The sequence below is a fragment of the Drosophila bipectinata genome, chromosome 2L, assembly GCF_030179905.1.
Source record: "Drosophila bipectinata strain 14024-0381.07 chromosome 2L, DbipHiC1v2, whole genome shotgun sequence".
NCBI classification, from domain to species: domain Eukaryota; kingdom Metazoa; phylum Arthropoda; class Insecta; order Diptera; family Drosophilidae; genus Drosophila; species Drosophila bipectinata.
In genome coordinates, this window is record NC_091736.1 from 17,433,004 (window position 1) to 17,460,572 (window position 27,569).

The 27,569-nt window shown below is 43.8% G+C and overlaps 4 protein-coding genes across 6 annotated transcripts in view; 2 read left to right on the plus strand and 2 right to left on the minus strand.

Annotated features, from left to right (window-relative positions):
• The window catches only part of ab (BTB/POZ-zinc finger protein abrupt), a 32,996-nt gene extending 24,541 nt beyond the window's left edge, over window positions 1-8,455 (plus strand). The window contains exons 6-7 of the mRNA XM_017251678.3: window positions 5,631-6,335; window positions 6,399-8,455. Coding sequence (XP_017107167.2) covers window positions 5,631-6,335; window positions 6,399-6,841 — 1,148 coding nt within the window. The 3' untranslated portion in view covers window positions 6,842-8,455. The remainder of the gene's footprint in view (window positions 1-5,630; window positions 6,336-6,398) is intronic.
• Window positions 8,456-8,529: 74 nt separating this feature from the next.
• On the minus strand, window positions 8,530-16,691 carry cmet (CENP-meta). Of its 2 annotated transcripts, XM_070277853.1 has the most exons (13): window positions 16,257-16,691; window positions 16,081-16,203; window positions 15,669-16,015; window positions 14,670-15,607; window positions 14,414-14,575; window positions 10,755-14,283; window positions 10,489-10,698; window positions 10,149-10,433; window positions 9,822-10,094; window positions 9,641-9,761; window positions 9,099-9,586; window positions 8,787-9,037; window positions 8,530-8,729 (listed from the first exon to the last, which is right to left on the minus strand). In XM_070277853.1, the coding sequence occupies exons 1-12, from the start codon at window positions 16,393-16,395 to the stop codon at window positions 8,903-8,905; spliced, it is 6,750 nt and encodes a 2,249-aa protein (XP_070133954.1). In that variant the 5' UTR covers window positions 16,396-16,691; the 3' UTR covers window positions 8,530-8,729; window positions 8,787-8,902. The 2 variants fall into 2 exon arrangements, with proteins under 2 accessions (XP_070133954.1, XP_070133955.1); XM_070277854.1 differs by lacking the exon at window positions 14,414-14,575.
• A 525-nt stretch (window positions 16,692-17,216) lies between these two features.
• On the minus strand, window positions 17,217-18,116 carry LOC108132275 (uncharacterized). The gene is made up of 3 exons (XM_017251604.3): window positions 17,854-18,116; window positions 17,512-17,787; window positions 17,217-17,451 (listed from the first exon to the last, which is right to left on the minus strand). The coding sequence occupies exons 1-3, from the start codon at window positions 18,030-18,032 to the stop codon at window positions 17,430-17,432; spliced, it is 477 nt and encodes a 158-aa protein (XP_017107093.2). The 5' UTR covers window positions 18,033-18,116; the 3' UTR covers window positions 17,217-17,429.
• A 547-nt stretch (window positions 18,117-18,663) lies between these two features.
• On the plus strand, window positions 18,664-27,513 carry LOC108132384 (uncharacterized). Of its 2 annotated transcripts, XM_017251788.3 has the most exons (11): window positions 18,664-18,948; window positions 19,008-19,130; window positions 19,202-19,527; window positions 19,586-21,414; window positions 23,426-26,258; window positions 26,318-26,464; window positions 26,520-26,582; window positions 26,638-26,826; window positions 26,879-26,975; window positions 27,039-27,182; window positions 27,246-27,513. In XM_017251788.3, exons 1-10 carry the CDS (start codon window positions 18,810-18,812, stop codon window positions 27,143-27,145), a joined length of 5,853 nt encoding a protein of 1,950 aa, XP_017107277.2. In that variant the 5' UTR covers window positions 18,664-18,809; the 3' UTR covers window positions 27,146-27,182; window positions 27,246-27,513. The 2 variants fall into 2 exon arrangements, with proteins under 2 accessions (XP_017107277.2, XP_070133956.1); XM_070277855.1 differs by lacking the exons at window positions 18,664-18,948; window positions 19,008-19,130; window positions 19,202-19,527; window positions 19,586-21,414 and adding an exon at window positions 22,597-22,994 and having other exon boundaries at window positions 27,246-27,503.
• The last annotated feature ends 56 nt before the right edge of the window (window positions 27,514-27,569 follow it).

Consider the following 27,569-nt stretch of genomic DNA (forward strand, 5'->3'; position numbering starts at 1 on the left):
GCGTATCTAATGAATTCGGTCAGCGATTTTACGACACTTGCCGTTCTGAGTAATCCACTTTATCCATAATTCAATCACAACTATTTCGGCGGCCGGAGATCGTAAAACTGCAGGACGGGACTGCAGGACGTCTGCTCTAATTTGTATCCTCGAGATACTTGAGCCGGCGGCATCTATTCACCCGTTTTATGGCCAAAGATTCGCAAATAAAACGGGACATAAAAATTAATAAAAACCTAGTTGTTGGACCGTCAGCTTTATAGTTTTATTATCCGCCTAGATTTCTGGCGGTCACTCTGAAAAATTCAAAAGCAATGGAATATTGCTGAGTGAGCGCTCGTAAAAGTGCGATTGGGTGGGTCGACAGACAAGACAAGAGGCCATCCTATGTCCATTTTTCAGAAAGAAAAACTTATTAAGTAATAAATTCCAATAAGAACAAAGGGGCCGGACAGAGTTACAAGAGAGTGGCCGGCGAAGAGCCCAAAATATGCATAACAGCAATAATAATAATAATAAGCGAGGTGATAACGATCGCAAGACATCGAGAAATGACCGTTAAACACACCTACGACGCACCCTTTGCCAGGACAATCGTCCCGCGCCCCTCCTGGCTGGCAGGACAACCCTTTCGACCCTCGGACAGAGACAAAGCGCCGCTGGAAAATGTTTACACATCGGGCCGCGAGGCGCGAGAGCCATAATATCAATGGGCCAGGCCCATTGACGCGAGTGATTTATATAGAAAAATTCATTATTTGCCGCCTGCCCTCCTCCACCCCATTTTGCAGTTCATTTTCGAAATGCAAAACGAGTCCTGCGGGGCGGAGGAGGAGGAGGACTCTTTGTAATGGCCCCTTGGCGCGAAAGGAAATGTTACCCGGGTAGCGTCGTCGCTTTATCTTTAATAAAGCTAATTTCTATTGCCGCTAACAGGACCGCGACATGCAAGGAATCGGAATCTCGGAGAGCCTCGACAACGACTTCGACTGGGACTGGGACTGATTGCCGTCGTCCTGCGATTGAATGCTCTGCTGGTAATTGATGTGGGTGCGGAGGCTACCATGTCCGAGACCGATTTCTTGCATAACCACGCGCTCGCATGCGGCTATAATTGATGGCCCATTGATGGCATTGTGGAGCACCAAGCCCAGGTCTAAGGATACCTAGGTGCACACGCCCAGGAATAGCCATAGTCCTTGGGGAAATTAACAATTACAAAACTAAATCAGATCATCCCTGGGCAGGAGTAAGAAAAATTCTTACCCTTTCAGCTTAGAACCTAGATTTTTATTTTATGATGCATAATTATTAGCGAAAATTGAGTTTCGCATTTTATATTTCATTAATTATGCACAGCCACCGAAGGGACTAGGAAATTACGCACAGACCAGAGCACACAAGTCCTCGCCTCCTCCTTCCAGGCCGGGTTATCCCTACACACCTGTGACCGTTTTGGAAACGCATATTTCGGAAGCAAAGTAAAAAAAGCAATGCACCTGCCAGCAAAGGGGTGAAGGGAAAATCTTACGCCTGATTTGATCCGGGCCACCGAGTGTCCTGGGTCGGTTCTTGTTCTTGTGGCTGTCAGTTGCAGGCAGGACGAGCTTCCTTTCGGTTTCCTCAAATGTGACAAATTCGAAATGTGCTTGGCTGGTCAAAGGCGATCGGCGGCCTAGCCTGTCCTGTCCTGTCCTGCCCGGTCCTGCCCTCGATGTCCTCTCCGGCCAATCGAAGAGGAGCTCGGCACCGGCCAGGATGCTCTGCTGCTCACTGAAGAAAACTGTGATGCGGCCATGCATGTTTCATGTGCATCTAAGCATGCATATGGCAGCTCATCCGCCAGAAAGAGCCAGCTATACAGCTGCATCTATATCTCCACATATATATTTATATACACGGGCGGGAAAAAGGGCAATTGGGAGTATTGGGCGCTGGGAGGGGCGGTGGGGGCTTGGGCAACTGCATATTGTAGCTTTGCATTTTATTCGATTGGATTTTATTGTATTTTTCACTTGATATATTTATGCAGCCGGTTTGTTTGGCTTCTCCCTTGAGTTGTCACGCACAAAGGCAGAACTAAATTGTTTAATTTGATTTGAGTTTTTTTTGTTTTTGTTTCGTCTTTTGGGGTCGCCTTGCGTCATGACCTGCACCCTCGTATCAGCCCTGCCCTGCCTCCCCCCACCCTGGAAAATGACTCAATATTGGGCATGGACCTTGGCAATTTTGTAGACATTAAATTGCGTTTTATTTTTCAATATTTATTATTATCGAATATTGAAACGAAAGCCCGAAAGGGAAATCAAATGAAAATGGCGCTGCAAATGGGAGCGGGCGGTATGCAAAAGATACTCCTTTATGGGGCCGGAGATGGGGCTGGGGCAGGTGTGTTTCTGCACGCCACTAGGATATAGGATATACTGGATACACATGCACAATCGCAGCTCGCATATAGAGTTGTACGAGCGTCCAATCTGGCAATGGTTCCCCGACACGCGATACGCCTTTTTCTCAATAGTCCTTCCCCGCCCTTGGTGGCCCTTTCTGGGATTAGAACAAAATCATTTAAATTTTAATCAACCCAAAAATATACCTTTGTGAGTTTCCCTGCCATCCAAGAAGAAAGAGTACTATTCTGTATAAAATATATTCGAATCTTTAGTTTCTTAGAATGTTTGCACTTTCAGTAATATGATTTGTACAATTATTTGCCTGCCCTGCCTGTCCAAAATCTGATATTCATGTAGTATTTTTGTATAATATATCTAAGTTAAAGGCTCTATGTTATATGCAATATCTATATCCATGTAATTGGCTAAACAATGAAGACTATGAATCGGAAAAGCTGGAGACTGGTGTGTGTGTAGTTGAAGAAATTCGTTACCCGAAAAATTGGCTCAAAATCAAGTCTCAAGGATGTCCATTACACACACACGTCAGATGCACACGAACATCAAAATTTGAAGCTGTTTATAAGCAAAAAATTAAATAAACCTTTACATAGCTTCTGATTTTCGATATTGACTTTGACTTCCTCCTCCCAAAAAAACAAAAATCATAAAACGAATGGATCGCAGGCACATTCCTGAATGCCAAGAACAGCATCAAGCAGGAGGTGATCGAGCCGGAAGCGGGAGAGGACGCCGTCCAGCAACAGCAGACGCAGCAGCCCCACGAGGCACACGCCGCGGATCGTCGTCCGGCGGCCTGCAAGCTGGCCAAGTTGATGCAACAGCAGCAGCAGCAGCGGCAGATGTTCGACCAGCGGCGCAGCCACCACCAGCCGCATCACCACCACCAGCCGCATCATCGCCACCACCACCATCATCACCACTTGAATAACAATAACAACAATAACAATAACAACAGCAAGAAGAACAGGTCTGCCAACTCCTCGCCAACGCCGTCGGCTCGCTCCTGGAACGACAGCGACGATGACCAGGACATGGACTCCAGCAACAACAACCAGCAGCAGCAGCAGAACAATAGCAACAACAACGACGACGAAGACGATAGGTCGTCATCGGCCTCCTCGGCCATATCCTTGACGATGAAGAGAACGCGGCAGGACAGCGAGTCCACGCTCTACCAGACGCTCCTGATGAAGCAGGAGCAACACCAACACCAGCAGCAACAGCAGCACCAGCAACAGCAGCAGTACCTGGACGAACTGCAGCAATCGGTGTCGGTGTCGCACCAGCAACAACTGACCGCCAATCTGTTCATGGCCAGGACCATAGCCCTGAGCCGATCCAGGGACTTTCCTGAGCTCTTTCAGAATACGATTGCAGCGGCGGCGGCGAACGCCACAGCAGCATCGGCCAGTCCGGGCAACGGCAGCGGCCCGGGTCAGGTGACAGGAGCGGGAAACCCAACCGGCCCTGCAGCTGGAGCCGGCGGGAATGGAAATGGAGCCGGGGCAGGAGTCGTGGCCGCAGCTGTAGCTGGAGCCGGGGGCAGTAACTACATGCTGCCCTGTCCTCTATGCGAAACCCCGCTAGAGCAACGAGTCTTCCGGCAGCACCTGGACCGCCACTACCCGCGCGACAGTCCCGTGTGTCCGGTGATCGAGTGCGGTCGCCGGTTCGCGCATCCTAACTCCGTTCGCAATCACATGCGGATCAAGCACACCCTGCAGTGGGCCAAGATGAAGGCCATGCGCTCCTCCGGCGGTCCATTCGCCGGCGGGCCGGACTTCAAATGAAACTGCGAGGCCGTGAGCTAATGATCCTCCCCAGCTTTCTAGGTTGCTGCTTCCCAGTCGACAATAAATCGAATCTAACTCGTAATCCAAGGAAACAGAACACTCGCATCTATCGTAGATAGCCAAAAGTAGTCCAAAACCGGAGTCGCGGTCGGAGTCCACTAATCCTAAAACGTAGTTGTAAGCGCACAAGGACCTTGCCTGTTAGCCATCTACTAACTGCAAACGCTTCCAGTCCGCCACTCAGCCATTGAAGTTTTCTTTGTTTTTTTCAAGCATATAGCAGGTTTCAGTCAGTTTTTTGTCCATCAGAGCGTTATTATTTAATCTTCAGCCTAAAATGTTTTATGATTTGTTAGGAAAGTGTAGAAATAGTACGAAATCTAGCGTTTGGAGAAGCTCCTTGGCTGGCGACGGTAGAGAATCGCTTCTGGGCTAGAGGATAGAGGATACCTAAAACAATTATTACGTTCCTATATGCGATAAAGTAAATACGGCCCCCATACCTTTACCTAAGGCCAGAATAAATCTCAAAAGTATGAATTCCTTAACACTACTAGGGCTCTCCAGTAAAGCAAGTGCAGTATTAAACTGAAAAGTAATGGTAATTGAAACCCAAAGAACACACAAGAATAATTAGAGTTAACTGAGCAAGATACGTATAATTTAAGCCATAGAGGATGGTCAACCATGTAGATAATGAGCTAAAAACAGCAACAAAGAAAGTAAATATATATAGAAATATATAGAGTAGTTATTATGAATATTGATACTGAAACAAAATAGAATGTGCCTGCGTAATATATTTTTAGCCAAAAACCAAGAAATTAAATACGATAAACACAAAACTAAATCTAAACTAAAGTTGAGCATTGAATGAGACACGACACAGGAGAGGTTAACCACAAATCGATTCGACTTAGTGAAAAGTTCAAAATTCGAAATGTATTATGTTTCTTACCTTTAAGTTAATGAAATTCTATTCGATTGGCAGTCAAACACTCCAAGAGCAGACATACGTAAAAGGTTCCTATAATGTTAATCAAAAAACAGAGAGATACTAAACACAAAACCGTAACTCCAGCAAGTCGAGACTAACCGACTTCCGACTAAATATAAATTCTATTTCGAAGCGGACAATTTTACAAACGTAGTTATAATGCCTAAAAGCCATAAGTACATGTATGCCATTTTAGTTTGCTGAATTGTTTGAGGGGCGAGAAATGTATCTAGATTCTAGAACGAGTATCGAGTATCTGCATCTGCGTGTTGCCAGGTCGAGATCTCGAGAGTGGGTATGTGCAGACGGCAGATCTATTTTGGTGAACAATAAAGAGCAAACGAAGAGATGAGGCTTTTCATTGGGCTATCTGATGGATATCTTGCTGGAAAACATGACTAAATTTCCACTTGCATCTTGCAGTTTCTCGACGCTCCCTGGAGATGCGCGTTCGCGCCACCGATCCGCGGCCCTGCCCCAAGTGCGGCAAGATCTACCGCTCCGCCCACACGCTGCGCACCCATCTGGAGGACAAGCACACCGTGTGCCCCGGCTACCGCTGCGTCCTGTGCGGCACCGTGGCCAAGTCCCGGAACAGCCTCCACTCGCACATGTCGCGCCAGCACCGCGGCATCTCCACCAAGGACCTGCCCGTCCTGCCCATGCCCAGCGCCTTCGATCCGGAGCTGGCCTCTCGCCTCCTGGCCAAGGCCGGCGTGAAGATCTCACCGGCGGAGCTGCGAGCCCGCGCCTCTCCCACTGGCGGAAGCGGCAGCAGCGGCGGCGGTGGTGGCGGAGCCGGTAGTCAAAGCAAGCTTGACCTGAGCAACGCAAGCGGAGGACCCCTGGACGATGCCGAGGACTCCGACGACGATCCGGAGGACCTGACCACCGGCAACGGACTCTACGGCATGGGCGGCAGCAGCAGTGATCTGAGTCGCTACCACGAGAGCCTGCTGAGCAACTTCGGCCACGCCCGGATGCGCAACGAGGCGGCGGCTGCGGCTGCCACGGCAGCTGCCTTGGGCCAGCAGCCCAAGGACCTGGGCGTCCAGATCCCCACCAGCAATGCTGCGGGCCAGTCCCTGCTGGACACCTATCTGCAGTTCATCACAGAGAATTCATTCGGTAAGTGGTTTTTTATGTCCGAATCCTGAATACCTACTAATACCTCGCTCCTCCTTCTTTCAGGCATGGGTATATCCCAGGAGCAGGCCGCTGCCGCTGCCTTGCGCGCCAAGATGGCCCAGCTGAATGCCATGGGCCACAGCCTGGAGAGCCTGCCGCCCGGCCTTCTGCCCGGACAGTTCGATCTGAGCAAGTTGGCTGCCGGCAATCCGGCCTTTGGCCAAGGCGGACCCGGATTGAGCATTGAGCCCATCCTGCGCCACGACCAGGGACCCGGAAGCCTGTCCCCGCACGGCCACGGGCCACTGGCCCTGAACTCCGGAACCGGACACAGGATGCAGGGCCATGACGAGGTGGCAGACCACGACGGCGCCGAGATGCGACGCGACGGCTCCGAGCCAATGGATCTGGGCCTGGACAACAACCAGTCGGGCAGCAACCACGAGGTGGCCAACTCCGATGCCGAGGACAACTACTCCGAGGACGAGGGTGTGCACAACACATAAGAGCAGGGCATGATAGAGATGCCAAGGACGACGCCAAGACCACGGACACGAACCAGGACAGCACAAATGTATACCGATTACCCATGGAACACATGTAACGAGTAGCCTTATCCTCATGTATACCAGTTTTTGTGTACGATACGATACGAAACAATACGATAGTGAAACCTAGGACTAAACCATATATTGCGCTAGTAGAATTCAATGTTGTGCTTTTTAAACTAAACCTATACGGATATACATTATGTATTATGTGGGCCCGTAGGCCTATATGGTATGTTTACACATACACGAGTACCTGCTGTGTATACAAGTCGGGGAAGATGTCAGGGGGAGCCCAGCCCCCACCAAGGACTACAAACCAGAGTAAAGATCATTAAAAGCTAAAGCCTAGATTGTTAAGTTAGATTTCACATTGAAAGCGAAGCCTGTAAATACATAACTACCGATTATAGAAGGAGCAGCAGCAGCCCCCAAACAATCCGTCGCATTTAACATAGAAAGGATAAACACTGACGCATGTTAGCAGTGCGGATAATTCAGATGTGCCATGATGCATGCCACCAGCCACAAAGACAACAGCCTTCCAGTTCCAAGTCTAGCCACTCCAAACTCTCTCTCAGGAACTCACGCGGTCAACCGAACTACCTCAGCCTCAGACTCGCCGGAGCTGAAACCCTGAAACGATACCTTCCACGAGTTGTCCCATTCTTGTCTCCGGAAAACTTGCCAATTTTCAAACGCACATCGTACGCATGTGCCTAGTTTTAGGGATCAGCATAGAGGAATACTTTACTTGATTATTTATACAACTGGGAATGCCTGTACTTATTTGTCAGAGAGAATTGAATACCTCAGCATACTCAGCATTCGGTCATGGATCCCCGTTCCATCCGTTATCCAATGCGAACCACATGCATTAGAGTACATATACTACATATTGATAATTAAAATATACATTAACTAGAGTTAGCTAAGCAAGACATAGATAGATGTAACCACGCGTTTCCTGTATGTATTTAGTTCGAATATGCCTCAGTTAATCCTAGGTTTATGGTTAGCTTCAATCGAAGATGAGCAGTTAGACGGACGGACAGACCGAGAGACTCTACAAGAGTCGCCTACCACTTGCCTTACGACCAACATATGTGTTACTTTAGTAATTTTCTACCTCAATTAATTTAAATGTAATTTACCTGGATATTTATTTGTAAGTCTTGCAATATCGCACTCTCGGATACTGTTTCAATTCATTACCAAGGACCTATCTGTTATCCTTATGTCCAGTCAGCAGACACACATAAATAATGTATGAATAAACAAGATCCTAAGTACATGCGAGTATGTTTAGATTTTAGTTTTTAATCCTCGGTTCTAGACACTTTTCCCTCCTCTCACTCTCGCTAAGGTTTTTGGCGCAGGGGGAGTGCAATAGATTGCATTTTCCTAGGCTTGAAATGCATTTAAGGCTAATGCAATTCGGTTAAGACGTTAGTTTAAAAATCAAATGAAAAACAATTAGTTAAAAGTCGTTACATAAGCAATATAAGTAGACATCCATGTGCTTAGAAAGTTATAAATATTTATTGACACTACAATAAAGCCGCGTTATGAAGAACAAACGAAAGTCTTTTCATTTGGGGGTCGAACATGTGGATATCCTGTAAAAGTAGGGAAGTCTCACCAAAAGACGTATAAATATAGTGGAAATATATTAAGAACTTCACCCAAATTACATATTTTTTACATTTAAATACAACTTTACACCAAACCAATGCAACACCACACTTAAAACATAAAATTATAATAAATTTCCTTTCCTTAGGATTAATTAGCTTGTAGCTTCACTAGCTCATGCTGGATCCTCCAGCTAAGACTTAGTATGGATCTGGAAATAGTTCAACAAATTAATAATCTGGAAAAACTTAATAAATCCATTTCTTACCATATTAAATATTAAAGTTTATAATTGTAAGAACTTGAAAACAAAACTTGGGTTTCATTTGAAATTCTATATATATACATTAAGCGAATAAAGTATCCTAGTTACAAATTCGAAACCTATTTGGCTGTTTGGCTAGATACTTTTTCCCTCAACTCGAGAATCTCATCCTTTCGTAGCACCAGGACCTTCTTCGCAGCCTCGTACTTCTCGCGGAGAGTAAGCATTTCCTTTTTCTGACTTTCGCATTGCGCCTGGAAAGGGTTTTTGTTAAAAAAAAATTAGGTAACTAATTAAGATTGTAAGCTTACTGACCTTCAGGGAACTAATTTGGCCATTAGTTAGAGAGCAAATGTTGGAAGTGTCCATATTTTCGTTTTGCTTCAGCTTCTCCTCCAGATCCTTGATGAGACCGGCACGGAAGCGACACAAACGAACAGTTTCATGGTATTTCTTGTTTGTTTCCTCCATTACCTTTTCCAGTTCGGATTCGGTTTGGGTTTGAGTTGAGACCACAGAGGGATTTCCGCTGTTAGCTGGACCCGTACTGGATGGTCCACACTTCTCAGAGAGATCATTTATTTTAATGGTAAGATCGTGGATTTTCTGTTTGAGCCGCCTTTGCTCGGAGCGCGCCTTCTCCTGCTCCACCGTGATCCGCTTCTTGAGCTGAGCATTTTCTTCCTTAAGCGGATGATGCTTCAACTCCAAGTTGAGGGCAGTCACTTGACTCTCACGGATAAACAGTTCCCGCTGGCAGGTCTCTAATTTCGAGTTCAGCTCAGCGCAACTACAATTACTATCTGAAAGATAAGGATTAGAGAAAAGCTTCCAATCTTGCAAGAAGCAACACTTACCCACGGGATCCGTCATGGTGGATGATTCGCGGACATCATTCCAGTAGGAGTGTCTTCGGTTCTCATCATGGACACTGATACGCCGATTTCTGCGGACCTCTAACTCGGAGCTCAAGGATTTCTGAAAAAGATAAGAGTGAACCCTTATACTTGGAATACTTTCTTTCAAATCAATACTTACTCTCGGGACTGGTAGACCTGTATTGCGATCTAGACTCTTTCTAGGTGCAGTAGATGCCACTGATCCAGTAGATGCGTTCGAGTCGAAAGACAAGTTGCTTCCGTTAGCTTTCAACCCAGATGCTTGGACAGACGCCAGTTCGCTCTCAAGCTTTTTCAAAATTTCATTGAGGGTGCAGACTTTCTCCTCCAAGTTGCGCTTGTCCTCCAGCAGACTAGAAATAGTACCGTCCATGCGTTCCTTCTCCGACCGGAAACTTGATTCCTTTGTTTTCTAAAAATTAATAAGTTTAAAACACAATAAACTACAAATTGTATCCAAACTCACCAAAGACGATCTTAGCTTCTCAGTTTCCGTAGAGAGTACTTGGACCCTCTGATTCATTTCGAGTAGTTTTTCCTTGGTAACCTCAAGTTCCCTAACAGAGGCTTCCCGCATGGACTCGATATTCGCATTCCGTGCTTTCAATTCATTGACAAGTTTCATATTTTTAACATTAGTCTCCTCCAGGCTTTGCAGTTTCCCAACCATCTCTTTGTTTTCCTTGGAAAGTTTTGTTAAATGCAAGTCCATTTGCTCCTTTTCCTCTTCGAAAATACTGGTTTTATTTTCCTGAAAGCAGCGAGAAATAAAAACCAATAACCAGAATGGTATAAAAAAAACTTACGATTTCCAAGCGTAGCTTTTGATATTCCTGGGTAAGCTCCCCAAGAGACCGACGACCCTGTTCCACTTCCTGGTGGATCTCCTCGGATCTGTGGTTGATCTCAGCCTCCTTGGCCCGCAACTTCTCCTCAAGATGCATACGAGATTCTTTTAATTGGGAAACAAGCTGGCGCTCCTCTTTCAGATGGGTTTCCAAAATCTTATTGGTTTTCTGCTCAAGAAGTAATAGTTTAATCCTCGGAATATAAAAAAAAAAGTGTAACTTACTGTTTCGCTTCTTAGTATCTCGCACTGCTGGTTAAGTTCAGTAAGTGTCTTGTGTCTGGCCTCTATTTCCCTCGAATACTCTTCAGATTTCAAAGAAAGCGTGGCGTCCTTGAATTGAAGTTGCCTTTCCAGCTCTAAACGCGACTCTTGCAGTTGGACAATGGTTTTCTTTTCCTCTCCCAACTGTATTTGCAAGTTTTGGAAGTTCTTTAGTTTCACTTGCATCTCCTCGTTCCTACCCTCCACTTCGATCTTTTGCTCTTGAAGGCTTTGTATCTTCAAGTTAAGCTCGCCTACGGATGCTTGCAAGTCGGTCACCTGCTTTTGGAACTTATTAGCCTGATTGATTATCTCGTTTTCAGATTCTTCTAGTTGCTTTAGAAGCGTTTCCTTTTCGTAGCTGGTTGAATCCCTTGCTTTCACAGCAAGCTGTAGTTCTTCGCGAAGGGACTGCACATCGAGATCTTTTCTAGTCACTTCTTCTTGGGCTTCCTTCAGTTGCGAGCTTAGGTCAACCACCTTTTCCTCCATAACAACGCCAGATTCTCGCGCCGCAGCGAGGGATACTTTGAGCTCCTCATATTGGGAACGAAGCTCCTCCTGTTCAATGGCTTTCTGCTGCGCCTTTTGGAGGGATTCTTCGAGGTCACATATTTTGGCTTTGAGGGTTTCTATCTTATCTTCCATGTCACTTTTTTGGGCATCCTTCTGTGTAACTAAAGATTCCAACTCCAGCTGCACCTCCTGCAGATTCTGCGATGATACAGCCTGTTGTGCAATGGCGTCTTCTAGCTTTGAACTCAGGATTTCTTTCTCCTTCATAAGACTTTCCAACTCGATGCTCTGGTTGTGATACTTATTCTGAAGCTCTACTATCACTTGGTCGCTGTTGTCTTCATCGCGAGCTTTAATCTGCATCTGCAACTGCTCCACCAGTTTCTGACTCTTCTCGTAAAGCGATTCCATCTCCCGCATTTCTTGTTTGAGAGCATCTAGAGCCAAGTCCTGCTCGCCCTTCAACTTTTCCAGTTCAAGGACCTTTTCATTGTCGGAATTCCTCTGATTCACAGCATCCGCCAAAGTGCACCTCATCTCCTCCAGCTTGGCCAACACTTTTTCCCGCTCCTCTTCGGCTTTGCTGCACTGTTCCTTTAGCGTTGTTTGAACATTCTCCAGTTCCATGGAGTGGAGAACATCAACCTCAGCCTGCTCTGCTAGTTTCTGTTTCAGGATTTCTCTGATCCCCTCCAGCTCAGTTTGGTGCATATCAGCGGTTTTGTTCCGCTGCTCCTCTGCTTCATTAAGTTTCAGTTCGAGGGAGGCCTTGATGTCCTTCAGCTCAGACTGGTAGCTGGCCGTCATTTCAGCAAACTCCCGTTCAGCCTGCAGCAGCTGCTCCTTCAATGTGGCAACATTGCTTTCGTATTTGTCCCTACTCTCCTCCCACTCCTGGTTGTACTTGCGGAAGTTGGCACGGTTCTCGCTCTCGCAGGTTTCAAGCTTCTGCAAATATTCCAGCTTAAGATCATTTATCTCCTCCGTCTTGGATTTGAGGTCTTCCTTTGCATTTTGAAGCTGTTCCTGTAGCTCTTCTAGTTGCTTTTCCTGCTCCGGTGAGATTTTTCCTTGATCCTGTATGCTAGCCATTGCATTCAAGCGCTCCTGAAGTTCCGCTAACGATTTCTCTGCCTTAATACTGCGATCCAGGAGATTCGCATTCGATTCCTGCAACTTGTCGATGAGAGTTCTATCATCGGACAACTTCTGTGCTTGGCGATCGAGTTGCTGCTGCTTCTCCTCGGATTCCAACTCCAGTTCCACTTGCCTCACATCCATAGATAGACATCGTTCGTTTAGCTCGTGGATCTCGGCCTGCAGCTGGTCAATGTTCTCATTCTTCAGCTGCAACTCTTTCACTTGTTTGTCCAGCTCTCCCTGGAACTGAATCACCTTGGCGTTTAGTTCCTCGAGAGAAACTTTCAGAATAGTCATTTCTTCGGTCTCCAGTTGCGCCGGCATCGGACTCGGTAGGGTCTCATCTGTACGAAGAATACTTTCACACAGTGTACTGTCCCTGAGGGCCTTCTCCTGCAGCTCCTCGCACACCATCGAAATCTCTGCATTTTGCTTCTCAAGACATTCAATCTGCCGCTGATAGTCCTCCACCTTGTTGACGATGACGCTCTTCTCGAGAAGAGCCGACTCAAGGGTAATTATCTGTTCTCGCATCTCGTTAATATTCACCAGTTCCTCCTTAAGCAGATCATTCTTCTCTTTAATCTCATACTGGAGCTGAGAAATAATCGCGTGCAGTCGTTCCTCTTCCGCTGATCTTTCTTCCACTAGCGCCTCACTGGATCTAATGATTTGGAATCGGTGCTGTTTAATCAATCCTTTGAGAACTGTGGAATCGCCAGAATCCGTTGGAGAAGTTTCATCCTCAACGTATTTCGCAGACTGCAGACACAGCTTAAGGAGGTGTATGCCCTGATCTTGACTATTCTCAAGTTTCATAGCTCGGAATATGCGGCTACAACCAGAACTAAGCTGAACTTCTATTTGGTGAATCGAATCTGAAATTCTAGCAAACTCTCCTGAAAGATCTGGCTCATATACACTGCTCTCCATGCCTACTCCGGAACTCTTCATCGACTCCAAGCCGCTTAATGGGCGAAGCTTGAGCTCATCACGCAAAGCATCGTTCTCCTGGACACTTTCCATTAGCTGATTGGAGAGGCAGTCATATTCCCGCTGGATCTCATCAAAGCTGGCCTGCAGGTCCGTGATTTGTTTCTTGAGAGCCTCACTCTCCGCCTTGCTAGATTCAGCTAGCTTCCTCTGCTCCAACTCGAGACTCTCTTTCAAAGTATCCATCTCCACTTGGAGGGTCTTGTTGTCGGCCTCCAGTTGCTGACATTGCTTCTCGAAGTTGTTCGACCTAAGTTCAACCTCTTCCAAACTATTCTGCAGATCCGTGATTTGTTTCTTGAGGGCCTCATTCTCCTCCTTGCAATCTGCTGCTAACGATTCGAACTTTGAAGATTCAGCTAGCTTCCTCTGCTCCAATTCGAGACTCTCTTTCAAAGTATCCATCTCCACCTGGAGTCGCTGGTTGTCGGCCTCCAGTTGCTGACATTGTTTCTCAAAGTTGTTCGATCTAAGTTCGACCTCTTCCAGCTCATCGCACTTGTGGCAGACCTGAGACTCTGCCGGTTGACACATGGAGCGCATGAGATCTTCCTTGCTGTTGCGAAGATCCCGAGTCATTTCCTCAAGGGACTTTTTAAGGTCCTCTATGGCCGCGTCCTTTTCTGAGAGGGCGGATAGAAGGTCCTTTTCCCGTTGGGCGGATCTTTCTTTTTGCGATTTGAACTGGAATTCCAGAGTGACTGCATCACGGTTTTCCACCTCCAATCTGGCCATTGTATCCTTCAGAGCTTTAAGCTGCTCCTCGTAACATTTTAGCTTATCGCTCGCTTCCAAGTTGTCCGTCTTCAAAGCGCTGACCTCCGTTTGCAGAGCTTCACATCTAAAAAAATAATGAACTTGATAAATTGATTCGAAAAATAAAAGATCTACAAGTGTCTAGCGCTGATGGGCATGATTAAGCGTTACCTGAATACCTTTTTCAAATATTTCTCCACAATTGAAAAACTCACCGCTGCTCTTTGGTCAAACAATCTTGCTCTAACTGATCTTTCTCGGCTGTGACTTGATCCAACTTCTCCTGAAGCACCTGCGACTTCTCCCACTCCACATCGAAGTGCTTTTCTAATTTTGTGAATGTTTGTAGCTCCTGGATCTCCTTGATCCTCTCCATACTAAGATATTGCGTATGAGCCAATGAATTTGTAAGATGAGGATGAGGATGGGGTGAGGGATGAAATGGAATGCAAATTCAGAAGTTATACTTACGTTGCACCTTTCATCTCACTTGCGACAGGGGTCAAAGGTAGCAGCATGCTGTGCAACTTCGTTTTCTGGATAGCCGGTGGTACTGCATCAAAGTCGATACAGTCTGCGGGCAAGAATTCCTCGTCGATTCTACTGTCATTGGAACCCAAGGCCAATGACTGCAGGATGTTGATCGTCTTCGGCGCCTTGTCTAATCGTCCGGTAATATGGGAATTGGGAAAAAACGTGGGTTTCGGTAGATGAGAGAGCTTGGAAAGTGGAGGATGATGAGAGCTCTCTGCCAGACCAGCACTTGGCTCCTGTTGGGTTTCCGCACTTTTCTCCGGGCCAGGACACCAGGTACGACGACGTTTCTGAAGCCGCTTGTCGCTGAGGGATGTGCTCGAGATAATCTTGAGCATGTCCCGTTTTATGCAGCGCTCCAACTCCTGCACTTTCAGTTGGCTCTCGTTCTTGCGCTCTTCCTCGGCAAGCCGATCCTTCAAGTCCTTTATTTCGCGTTCAAGCCGTTTCATCATGGTTGCATCAGACACCATTTCGTTCAGTTGGGGCTTGGTCTTTATCTTCTTGGCGCGCATGGCAAAGCTAAGCGTCGACTGAGACTCCTCCAGAATCGAGGGCTTGATGGTACAGATGATGGAAGTGAAGGCATTTCCTCCCAGTGAAGCTTGAAGGATGCGTGTGAGCTTAGAGTCCCGGAAACTAATGAACTTGTTACTCGATTGCTCGGCTCCATTCTCACTCTCCCTCTCCGCCAGATTTTTTATGACATTGCTTAGGAAGAGCAGGCTCTTGTTGATGTGTCCCCCTTCCTTGAGCCTAGCACCGGTGGCACCAGTTTGGTCTGCTCGTTCAGAGCCAGCCAGGTCCACCAGGTTCAGAACACTTTGATTCACAGCGTCGTCTTCGGCACGGTCTGACTTGCGTGATTCGATGATCTATAAGTTTGGGAAAAGGAGTTTGAAAAATTTATCCAAAATCGAAAACGGTAGAACTTACAATACGAAAGATGGCATGCGAACGGCTGGAGCGCTCGTTCATGTTAGTCTCGCCCACGGTGCGTTCTTTGTTGCCCATGCTGAGGAGGCGGAGGAGGTCATCTTCGCATGTTATTATGCACTCCTCACAATTCACGTTCACCATTCCGTTGCCGACTTCGTGTATTTTAAGGTCCTGGTTCTTCTTGTCCAGCAGGTCGTAAATTTTCTCGTTGTAGATTTCAATATAGCCCACACGCAGCAGAAAGTCACGATCCTTCTCCTCGGAGATCTGTCGGAAGATTTCTTTGGCGGCCAGCACCATCACACCCGGGTTTTTGTTGTCGCCCATCATAGTATAGGTTTTTCCTGCCACGAGGATCGATCTGTTATTGAGGGATCAGCCACAGTGCAATGTATGTAGATGTACTCACCGGATGAGGTCTGACCGTAAGCAAAGATGGTTCCGTTGAAACCCTGCATGCAGGCGTGGACTATATGCTTAGCCATCCGGTCGAAAACCTCCTGGTTATTGGCACCCTCATCGAAGACATAATCTGTTGAGAAGGCAGGGGAATGAGCCGTGTCCAGATAATGGGAAACAACTCACCAAAAACGCAGGGCTCCGCGTGGCTGTCAGCTAGCTGGATGGTGCGGCCCTCCTTCACCTGCCACAGCCGCGAGAGTCCTGGCTCGCAGGGTCGCACTTTAATGGCCACCTGGATAGATCGGGATCCTTTCGCGGACATTTTATAGGTTTTATCTTATAAATTCGCGGAACACGAATACAAAGCACAAAGGTACGAACACAAAACGACTTAACTACACTCAGAATTCCAACTTTCCAAATAAAATGGTGATCGCCATCGGCGTTCCTAGATCCGATCACTTCTTTATTTTCTATCTCGATTTGGAATTATTAAAAATATTCAATTTTACGTATAGGACTTTATATTTGCCAGCGTTTAACCGCTCACTTTGTTGTTGAATTCAAAAAAATGCCGCTTCTTAACTGTTTGGTCGGCAGTGGTGGAAAGAGAAGTGATGAAGCAAGGTCAAAAACAAAACAGCAACAGAACCAGTTAGAGATGGGACTCACGATGAACTAGTTCTTTAAAACAGTGTAAAATCGGAACTACTATCTCATTTCCGTTAATTTAAAAAACTTTTAAAAAAGTGTATCGAAAAATATCTTTTAAAGCTTTGATGCAGAATATGCTATCCCGCTAACGGATGGGATAAAAATCGAGAAAGATTTATGGCAGTGGAACTCAAGTATCTACAATTTTTATACCACAAAACGAAAAAAGAAAAGAAATCGATCGGAGAATTTTTTTTTTTGATTTCTATGTCGAATATTAGAGAATAAATATACAAATTTTTTAAGTTATTCCCCAATTTTCCGAAGAACCAAAGAGAGAAAAAACCATCAAAAAATACGTCATAGGATTTGGATACATATTAATAATGAATTAAATTAAAAATCGTGCAGAATAGGATTAATAATTGGATGATAATTAAAAAAAATACATATATCACCTTGTGGATAATTTAGGACATACACATGAAATGAATGATAAATTTCCTTTATTCAGCGATTCAACTAAAATTGATAACATTTTGATAACTATTGCCATTCTAATTGAATTGTTTAAAATTTGGAAATTTGTACTTCAAAGAAATACAAGCTACCATTTTAAAAAATTCAATAGAATGGCTTTGGGGGAAAGATTTTACAATGGATTCATACCAAACTGTTCTTCAAAATTTTAAATTTTCTTCATTAAAATAATAAAGTTTGATTCCTATTTGAAATATTTCAATTAATAATGTTTTAAACTTGGTACTAATTCCATTGAATTTACCTTATTTGACGGAAAAAGTCAATCTTTTTTCGACGTTCTGGGACAAGATCTGTTTTTAGGTGGTCGTCCATAAACTTGAATCTGCTTGAAGGAAGCATGTAGAACACATTGATGGGGCGTCGACAGTATTCCGCATCTGGCAGGACTTCCTCAATCTTGCAGGGAGGCTTCATCTTTTGTCCAATGGCACTATGATCGGAGTAGTCATGTGAGTAAACCGAAGATAGGGGCTGTGGTTTCAGAGGGGGTATTCCTGAAGCCGCCATTTCAGGATACCTATTAAAAGGATTTCAATTTACAAATGTACAAGCTTTGAGCCAAAAACCATCATAGAGTACTCACTGTTTTGAGGATAACGACCGGAAGTTTAGTATTTTTTTAGAAACATTACGTTGTCTGGTATAGTTTTCCGGCGTCTTGGCACCCAATTCCAATGCTTCCTGAGTCGAAGACTTCAACCCAAACATGCAAGTGTTTACATTATCGATAAAGAATACGTTCGACTTTTTCCGGCATTGCATGGTGGAATTTCAAAAAAAAAAATATAATAAGAATAACAAATTTCTAACGAATAAATATTCTCGAAATTGTTTACTTGACAAGGAATGTGTGGCCTTTTGTAGAAATTAAATATATCATTTATAGATTTTAAATTTATCATTTAAATATAAAATAAAGTGGGCTTTCATAAAAAAAATTAAAGGTAAAATTAAGTAACTAACTGAAAAGAAGGGAAAGTTTAATCGCATGAAAACACCACTTCTCTTTAATCGAATATGCCGCCATAAAAGGCAATGGATTCTGATTCCTAGTTCCATGAAAAATGAAAAAATGGCTTTTAATTATCGATACATCTAATATATTTACCATCTAATATATTTAACATCTAATCTATGTTATAAAAATAATAAATCAATATAAAAATAGACTTAAATCAGGCAAAAGATTGTTTCCAAAAAAATATTTATAAAAAAATTATTTTTTACATTTGAACGAGCTTTTCGATAAATTGTAGCTAAGTTTTTGACACAATAGCCAAGTTGGCGGCTTTTTTTGTAGTGGCCTGGTACATCAATTTCTACGTCTCTCGAAACAACAGCTAAGGAGGCGGGTGTTTTTTCAAATTCAAGTCTGAATGGCAATGGAGATTTAAAATTTATTATTATTCTAACGCGCCAACTGAAAGGTCGTGTTGTGATTTTCGAAATTTATTTGTACCGCATTTTTGAATTATTTTTTGTGGCGGCTTTTTTGTGTATTCTTTGAAGGCCCTTAATTTTATATAGTAATTTTAAACAATGTCAACGAAGACATCTCGCCGAATTCGAGTGGGCGTTAGAGTGTGTCCGTGCGAACAAGGTCACTCCCATCTGTGGAGGGTGATTGATAAGCAAAGCATACAAGGAAGAGGAAGCCAGAATGAGACCCAGGTCTTTGGTAAGTGTCTGCCATGAACTGGACTTCCCCCATGCCTATAGCGTTTCCATGCTGAACAGACCATGCTTTCGACGAGAGAGCCACTAACCAGGAGGTGTTCGACAAGATGGCCCAGAGCATAGTCGGATCCTTCATGAGGGGAATGAACGGGACTATTTTTGCTTACGGCCAGAATGCGTCTGGTGAGTATTTATACTTTTGAGGCTCTCGATCGTGTACTGATGCCTTGGTATTTGGTCGGTCCATGGCACAGGAAAAACATATACCATGGAGGGTGACACACTAAATCCGGGAGTGATGGCGCTGGCCGCCAAGGAGATCTTCCAGCAGATACTTCAGCAGATGGATCGAATAATTCTGCTTCGCGTTGGCTACTTCGAAATTTATAACGACAAGATGTTTGACTTACTGGATAAGACAAAAGACGTTAAGATTCAAGAAACAAGCTCTGGATTGGTCAAAATCGAATGTGAGAGCATTGTTGCCTCGGAAAATGAGCTCCTTCAGCTAATAACCACAGGCAGTAAACAGCGTCGCATGGATGGTCGGTCAAGCCGTTCCCATGGAATTTTTCGTATGGTGAGTCCATGTTATAGTTTTTAATGTAACTTCCAGAAACGTGTGCTATAATTCGCAGATTATGGAATCCCACAAATGTGAAGGTATCGCGGACGAAGCTGCAAGGCAAAGCATTCTGAATCTGGTGGATCTCGCTGGTTATGAAAAAGAACAAGTGGGCGCCACAAAAAAGCGACAAATAGAAAGGGAATTTATCAACAACAGCCTCCTCTCTCTTGAAAACGTTATAAAAAAACTGGCGGATTTGGAGTCTAAACAAAAGACCAGCAGCATGCCAAGTTTTCGAGACTCTAAGCTCACGCGCATCCTTCAGGAATCGCTCTGCGGCAATGCAGTAACTTCATTTATTGTCACGATTAATCCTTCCGTTTCAAACGAAACTCAGACCACTCTTGAGTTAGCTAAGAAAGCCATGACTATTAGCACCAGGCCTATCTTCAATAACGTTCCTTATGATGATACGGAGTTGAAGCGAATTGAAGGCGAAATCGAGCATTTAAAGAAACAGCTTATTCAAGAGAAGCGCAAGAACAACAACCAATCAAGAATATCTGAGCTGGAGCATTTCATTGAACAAAAATCCTCAAAGATTATATTCACCAACTCGCTGATCGAGAAGCAGCAACAAAAGCGACGACGCAGTTCATGGCCCGTTCAAAATCGTGTACCTTTTCCCGAGGACACCCCACTACCTCGACTAACCAAGCCTTTACAGGTGCAGAAACCCAAACCTCCAGCCCCTTCTCGCATACCATTCCGGCGCCATTCCACTGTCACATCTTTGAGGAACAACTTGGCGTTGTCTGGTACAAAGGATGCGGTGCAAAAACCCTCCAAAGTTGAAGACAAAAAGGCAAAAAACAAAACTAGGGATGCGGTGCAAAAACCCTCGGAAGTTGACAGAAACTCAAAAAAAGAATCGGAGGATGCGGTGCAAAAACCCTCCGAAGTTGATAGGCCCAAATTCAAGCATGAACCTAAGGAAGCGGGTCAAATACCCTCTGAAGTTGAAAGAATCCAAATACCCTCTGAAGTTGAAAGAATCCAAATACCCTCTAAAGTTAAAGAAAAAATGAAGAAGAAAGTACTTATTGATGCGGTGCCAAAACCATTCGAAGGTGAAGATGCAAATAAAGAACATAGGGATGCGGTGCAAATGCCCTCTAAAGATGAAGAAAAACCCTCCGTTGGTGAAAAAACAAAAGCAATGAATGAACCTAAGGAAGCGGGTCAAATACCCTCTGAAGTTGAAAGAATCCAAATACCCTCTAAAGTTAAAGAAAAAGTGAAGAAAGTACTTATTGATGCGGTGCCAAAACCATTCGAAGGTGAAGATGCAAATAAAGAACATAGGGATGCGGTGCAAATGCCCTCTAAAGATGAAGAAAAACCCTCCGTTGGTGAAAAAACAAAAGCAATGAATGAACCTAAGGAAGCGGGTCAAATACCCTCTGAAGTTGAAAGAATCCAAATACCCTCTAAAGTTGAAGAAATGAAGAAGACGGTACTTAATGATGCGGTGCCAAAACCCTCCGAAGGTGAAGATGCAAATAAAGAACATAAGGATGCGGTGCAAATGCCCTCTAATGTTGAAGATGCGGGGCCAAAATCCTCCGAAGGTGATGACCCAAAATCCAATAACGAACCAAAGGAAGCGGGTCAAATACCCTCTGAAGTTGAAAGAAAGCAAAGACCCTCTGAACTTGATACAATTTTCACAAAAGTACTACTTACTTATGCGGTGTCAAAAACCTCCGGAGGTAAAGAAAAAAACGCAAATATAGAACAAGTGGTGCAAATACCCTCTAAAGTTGAAGAAAGCAACGATGCGGTGCCAAAACCCTCTGCGGTTGAAGACAGAAAAAAGAATGAACTGGAAGCCTCAACGTGAGTAGTAATGGGGGTCAATAATTTTCATCTGTGGTTCATCCTCTTCCATTTGTCTTTCAGTTTGTTTATTTGAATCGCCTTCTAAAAATAAATAATTTATTAATGACCATTTATTTATAGGCAGAAAGGCAGTTTGTAGGAGTAGGAGTTCTATTTTAAGCTAAAACCAGGGTGTCTAAAATGTTTATTAGTTTAAACTAAGGACTGTGTTTATTGAATTAACTGTATCATTTTTTACTACGTAAACGTTAGATTATAAGAAAAAATGCATCCATAGGTTAGGAAGATATACAAAGTTGCGTGACCCAAAAAAGCAGGATTTTTTAAATTTTCCTACCAAGAGAACTAAAGATGTTTCAAGAAAATTATAATTGAGCTATTTTTAAGAAGATTCTGGTTTTAGAATAACAGATAAGAGATCTTTTTATGAAGAAATCATACACAAAAAATTTCTGATTCCACTTCTTGTAAGAAAAGTCGTCTAAAAATGGAGCTTTGCGGATCTCGTTTTTGTCGATTTCGAATATCTAAAATTGAAAACTTTGATTTGAATTCATCAATTCAGGCAACAAACGAGGTATTTTGAAATGCACATTTTTTAACACCATAACTTGTTTTTTTCATAGATCCAACGTCTTTAGAAACACTGTTTTAATAAAAGTTTTAAAGTCCTTGAAAGTTTTCCAGCTCCCTTTATGAAACTCTTTTTATATTAATGTATAGCTCAGAAAATATTTATAGAACCAAGGCAAAGGACATGCTCATATACTCATGCTCATGTATGTGTAGATTGGAATAAAATAAAAAATGTATTTTCGATTTTTTGAAAATCCTAACTGCATACAACCCGTTAAGAAACAATAGCCAACTGGACTGAACCATTTCCATTATTTTGAATCTCGTAATCCACCTCTGTTGGCCGCTCACCTGGCACCTGAGTGGGCAAAGTGGTGAATAGGCCGGGGCCCTGTTCTACGCGGCTCACGCCCGAGTCTTCTGGCGCAGTCTTCGCTCGCTCTCCTCTCTTTCTTTATTTGGATCTCAGTCGTTGGGGAGCAAGCTCCACGCTCGAGTTGCGGGTGCAAGTCGCGAAGAAATCGAAATCGAAAACGAAAATAAAAACAAAAACAAACGCCAACGCAAACACTCTCCAAGCGTAGAGGGCTAGGGCGTTCGGTAGCGGGCCGGGAGGACGGGTAGGTAGCGTCTATTGAGCCAGTTTCGCCAATAGACTCTCGACTGTCGACTGGGCTGGAAGCGATGACGCCCCACTCGATCGTTTCGCGTCTTTGACATTGGGGCGATAAGCCAGGCGGTCGGGAAGCCAGTTACCTAGCCAACTTCTTGATAATTTGATCGCTCGAATTCGGAAATGTTCATTGTGTTTACTGCCGTCCATCAGCCAGCACGCTCCCGCTTCTCGGACTCCAAAGAATTCGGCCCACAATTCTTCGACTTGGGTGATCGGTGGCGTATATATGTACGTATGTACGATTCCTACTTTTGATCCCATCGTGATACACTGTGATGTAATGAGCTAATAGCTTCGCTAACTGCAACAGGCAGAGATAAATATAGTGAGTAAATAGTGAAATAATTTGTAGGTCTTCAGAAGACTATTATAGACTACTCTATTATATGTGTCTTAGAAGAGCAAGTGCGTCCAAATGTTATACAAAATATGCAATTGGTAATGTGACTACTCGGAGTCTGGCTATGTCTGTCGTAGATCCCACACAGCCCGCCGCCTGGTGCAACTTCAACTTGAACGCCGCCAGCTGCTGCTATTTTTAGTGGGCCTTCCACAAATCTCCCGGTTCCCCCAAACAGTCGTGCATTGGGGCGATTAGAGTAAACAATTTTCTTTATTGGAATCTTTTCTTTAGTTTTTCATAAAAAAAAGATATACAAACAAGGCAAATAAGCTTATCCTTAATATTTAATTTTAACAGTACTGGAAAATTAATATCAACTGAACTAACTCGATTTTTTGTCATCCGCCAAATAGCGATAGCGATGCCCTTCTGGCCGAGATCAATACCCTGGCTGTGACGAAGGAGGAATTCAATCTGAGGATACAAAGGCTTCAAGATCAGTTCACGACGCTTCAGAAAACATTCGATATGTTGCGGACTCAGATCTCGGAGAAGGATTCAACTATAAAGAGTCTACTTTACCTCAAGCAAATGTCACGCGATGTGCTGCGTGATAGCAAAGAGGAGGAACTGCGTTCTGTATGCCCTGACCTCCAGTCGAGCTGTGAACGTATCTGGAACAATAGTCAGGACCTCTGGCGCCTGCTGTACCTTACCGACGACGAGGACATGGAGGCGATTCAATGCGTATGCGACAAGCTACGTGCCGAGATTGCCGCCACTCGTTCGCAGCTGGAGAGTGTCCAGTCCGCTTATGATCAATCCAGTTGCGAGGTGACTAAGGAAAGCGAGTATTGCAAGCAACTCGAGCAGCTTCAGGGCCAGTACGACTCTTTAGAGAATCAGTGGATAAGCCAGCAAGGGGACATAAAGATTATGCAAGAAGACTACGAAAAAATCCAGACAAAATATGAAAAGCTTCTTCAAAATTACGTCGAGACCAATGCATCTGAAAAACAATGTCCTAAACTGCAGGCTGAGAATGCGCAGATTCTTAACGAGATTGCAACGCTAAAGGAACGAATGGAAAATGCAAAGCTCCAACTAGATCAATCTTCAAGCTACGAATCTCTTACGAAGGCGGAGAATGGGAAGCTCAAAAAGCAACTGGCTAAAATTCAAACGGAGAATCACTCCCTGTCCACCCAGGTGATGGACTATTTGCAGGAGAACGACCGCCTGCAGAAACTTCTTGATCAGAATTCGAGTTGCGATTTGAAGTTGGAGGATGCTGATCTAGCGAAGAACCAACACTCTAGGTGTAAGTTTTTCGAGCTGGCGGATAAAATCCTGCAAATTGAACTCCATACCGACTCGGAATTCTGCTACCTCTTTACATCTACTAAGCTAAAAGGAAGTCAGAGTACCGACCTTCTTCGCCTTAAGCTCTACTTGGATTCAGCCAAATTTATCGAGGATCAGTCATGTGTTCAGGATAGCACCGCTGCTACTATTTTGAACGGCTTAATACAGCAGCACAAATACAACTTAGTCGGTTTGACCAATAAGGAAATTGAAGAAGAAACAAAAGAAGAGCGCCGCCTTTCGAATACGGTTTCCAAACTTCTAAAGAAGCTTCTTAGCAAGGATGAGTTGCTGGCAGAAACATCGACAAACCTCATTAACTTGCGAAAGCAGTTCCTAACTGAGTCGAACAATGCGGTGTCATCAAGGCAGAAGATCGAGAGACAAATAAGCCTGGAAAAGGACAAATACATAGAGAAACTTAAGACTGAGATCGAGAAGCTGTCCAGCAGTGCCAGCCAGTTGGAGAAATTGAATTCCAGTCTAAACGATCGCTTTAATGTTCTGCAGAGCAAGGAGGACCAGGGCCGGAAACTACTCGGCAAAGTCCAAGACGAGCTACAGAAAACTAAAGTAGAACTTAGCACTAAGAAAGAGGAGGTTGAAGCCCTAACTGCTAACTACAAGACGGAACTAGAGACTGAGAGAGACGCTCATAGGAATAAGATCTGTGAGCTCGAGGAAGAGAACAGACATATTTCTACATCCCATATAAATGAACTGGAAGAGTTCAAAAAACTTCTGCGCGTAAAACTAGAGAAAGCTCAGGCTGATTATTTAGATGCGATAGAAGTACGAAATAAGTTGAAGGAAGCCGAAGCGGAGCGGGCAGTTCTGTTAGCCGGAATGAACGAGATGAACTCGTCCCTTGAGGATATGGTGAGCCAAAGGGACTCTGAGAGAGTAAGAGTTCTGGAGTTGGAGAAATCGAAGGCTGACCTAGATATATCACTAAAACACTTGACGATAGAAAAACATGAGCTTGACATTTCTAACAAAAAAAGCCTAGATCTTGTGGAGAATTTGCAGCTACAACTAAAGAAACTTGGCGATTCCAAAGATGGGCTCCAGGCAAAGTATGAAAAAGAGGAGCAGGAGATAATCGCCCTGCAGTCAAGGATCAAGGAGAAAGAAGCTGCGCACTCAATCACTTGGGAGAAGTTCTCCAAACTGAAAGCGGAGCATGAAGATTTAGTTGCCAAAAAAGACAGTGAAAAAATTGCGCTTCAAGAGCATGCCGATACACTCGCGGCCAAGGTGGTGGATTTAGAGAAAGAACTGATTAAAGGCAAAGAGCTCCTTAGCACCCAAGAGGAACTGAAATCTTCACTTTCTGATGCTAAAAACCTGTGCACCGAACGAAAAGTACAGATCGAGCATTTGAAGAACCAACTAAATTTGGCGGATGGGGAAGCCCTCAAACAAAACCGTGAAAAAGAAAAGCTTCGCAAAGATCTGGATCTCGCTTTGGAAGAAAAGAAGTCGGCCGTTGCGAAAAAAGAGGATATTGAAATGCAACTGGCGGATCTAAAAAACAGAATGTCTAGTCAGGCATCAAAACAGGAGAAGCAGATTTTAGATTTAAACGGCTTCATTAAAGAACTACAGTTGAAGATAAAGTTCCTCCATGAGCGTAAAGAAAAACTAGAGGCTGATATTGAGAAGAATTCACAGAATTCCCAAAATCTGGAGGTCCAGCTGAGGGAAAAGCAAAAAGCGCTTGCTGCATCATGTGAATCATACTCGAAACTGCAAAATGAGTTTAAGGCAAAAATTATTGAGAACGCTAAAACGAATATTGGCCTACATGTGAATATTGAACTTGTTAAGAAGAATCTTCTAAAAATGACCGAAGAGCGTGATGAATTGCAGGCCAAACTTGTAAGTTTTCGTTTAATTTCCAGTTTCTTAATTATTAACCCGTTTAAATTATTTATCAGGAAACCAAAGCGAATTGTGAGATTAAGATGAAGGGGCAGATTCTCAAATTGGAAAGGAAGTTAGAAACTAACAAAGCCAGAGATAAAAGCCATCGGCAGGCGGTTGCCCAAGCAACCAAGGAAATCGAACAGCTCCGCAATGAAAAGGTAAGGATAGAGCCGTTTGAATTCTTTTAAAAATTAAATTTTATGCAATTTTCAGAAAAAATTCCAGCAGCATGACATTGAAAAGAACTTGCTTATCTCCAACTTGGAGTCACAACTGGTAAGACTAGTGCCATTTTGTATTTCGCAGAGTTGTATTAAAAATATTATTGCAGATAACCAATAAATCTAAATACATAACAGAATTAGATCTTCGGGATAAAACAATTTCTAGTCTGTTGATTGACAATCGCGATAAGGGCGAAGAAATATGCACGCTCAAAGATAAGTTGGAAAAGTTAAAAAAGTTCCTGCCAGTTGCTCCAGGGAATGGCTCAGATCGCAACTCGGAAACAGAATCAGGGGTAAGGTCAACTGTCAAACATATTTAAGTGACTAAAGCTATATTTTTTTTAGGAGCGCCGAAATAGACGAATAATGGATTACGATAACAATCGTAGACAATCGGGCTGGAGCAACCTTCCAGATTCCGAAACTGCGACTGATGCAGCAGGCAAGTGTATTCTTTTCCTGACATATGCAGTGTATATTTTTTATTATGATGCCGATATTGTAGATATGAATGGGAATGGCGATGAAAGGGTGTCCCAAGAGGATCATCCGGTAGCGTTGTGTTTGCCGCGACTTCCTCATTCAGAAAATGATACTCCAAATGGAAAGTAGCGATGCTTCCAAGAATTTGGAGATTAATTCACTCAAGGTTAGTAAAATTGAATGTTGATTTATTTTTTTAATTTTTTCTATTTATTGTGGTTTATTCAAGGAACAATGCGAATGTCAGCAAAACCAAATGGCACATCTTCAACAGAAATATGAGGTGTATTTCGGGTGTATGAAATTGTCCATTCTTATGGAAGAGATTACATATCTGCGGCCAAATATCGTAAAATTTCAAAGCGGGCCAGCCGCCAGTTTAGTCACGTCGTACATACAAGTATTAAGTTCTTCCATATTAAGTGTACATATTTAAAATTCCTATTTATGTTTTTATGTTCTTTATTTAAATGTTATTTTGTTAGTCTCTAAAATAAAGAGAAGTTTAAATTAAATCTAGGAACTAGGTAACTAGGAATCCTAGCCAAATTAA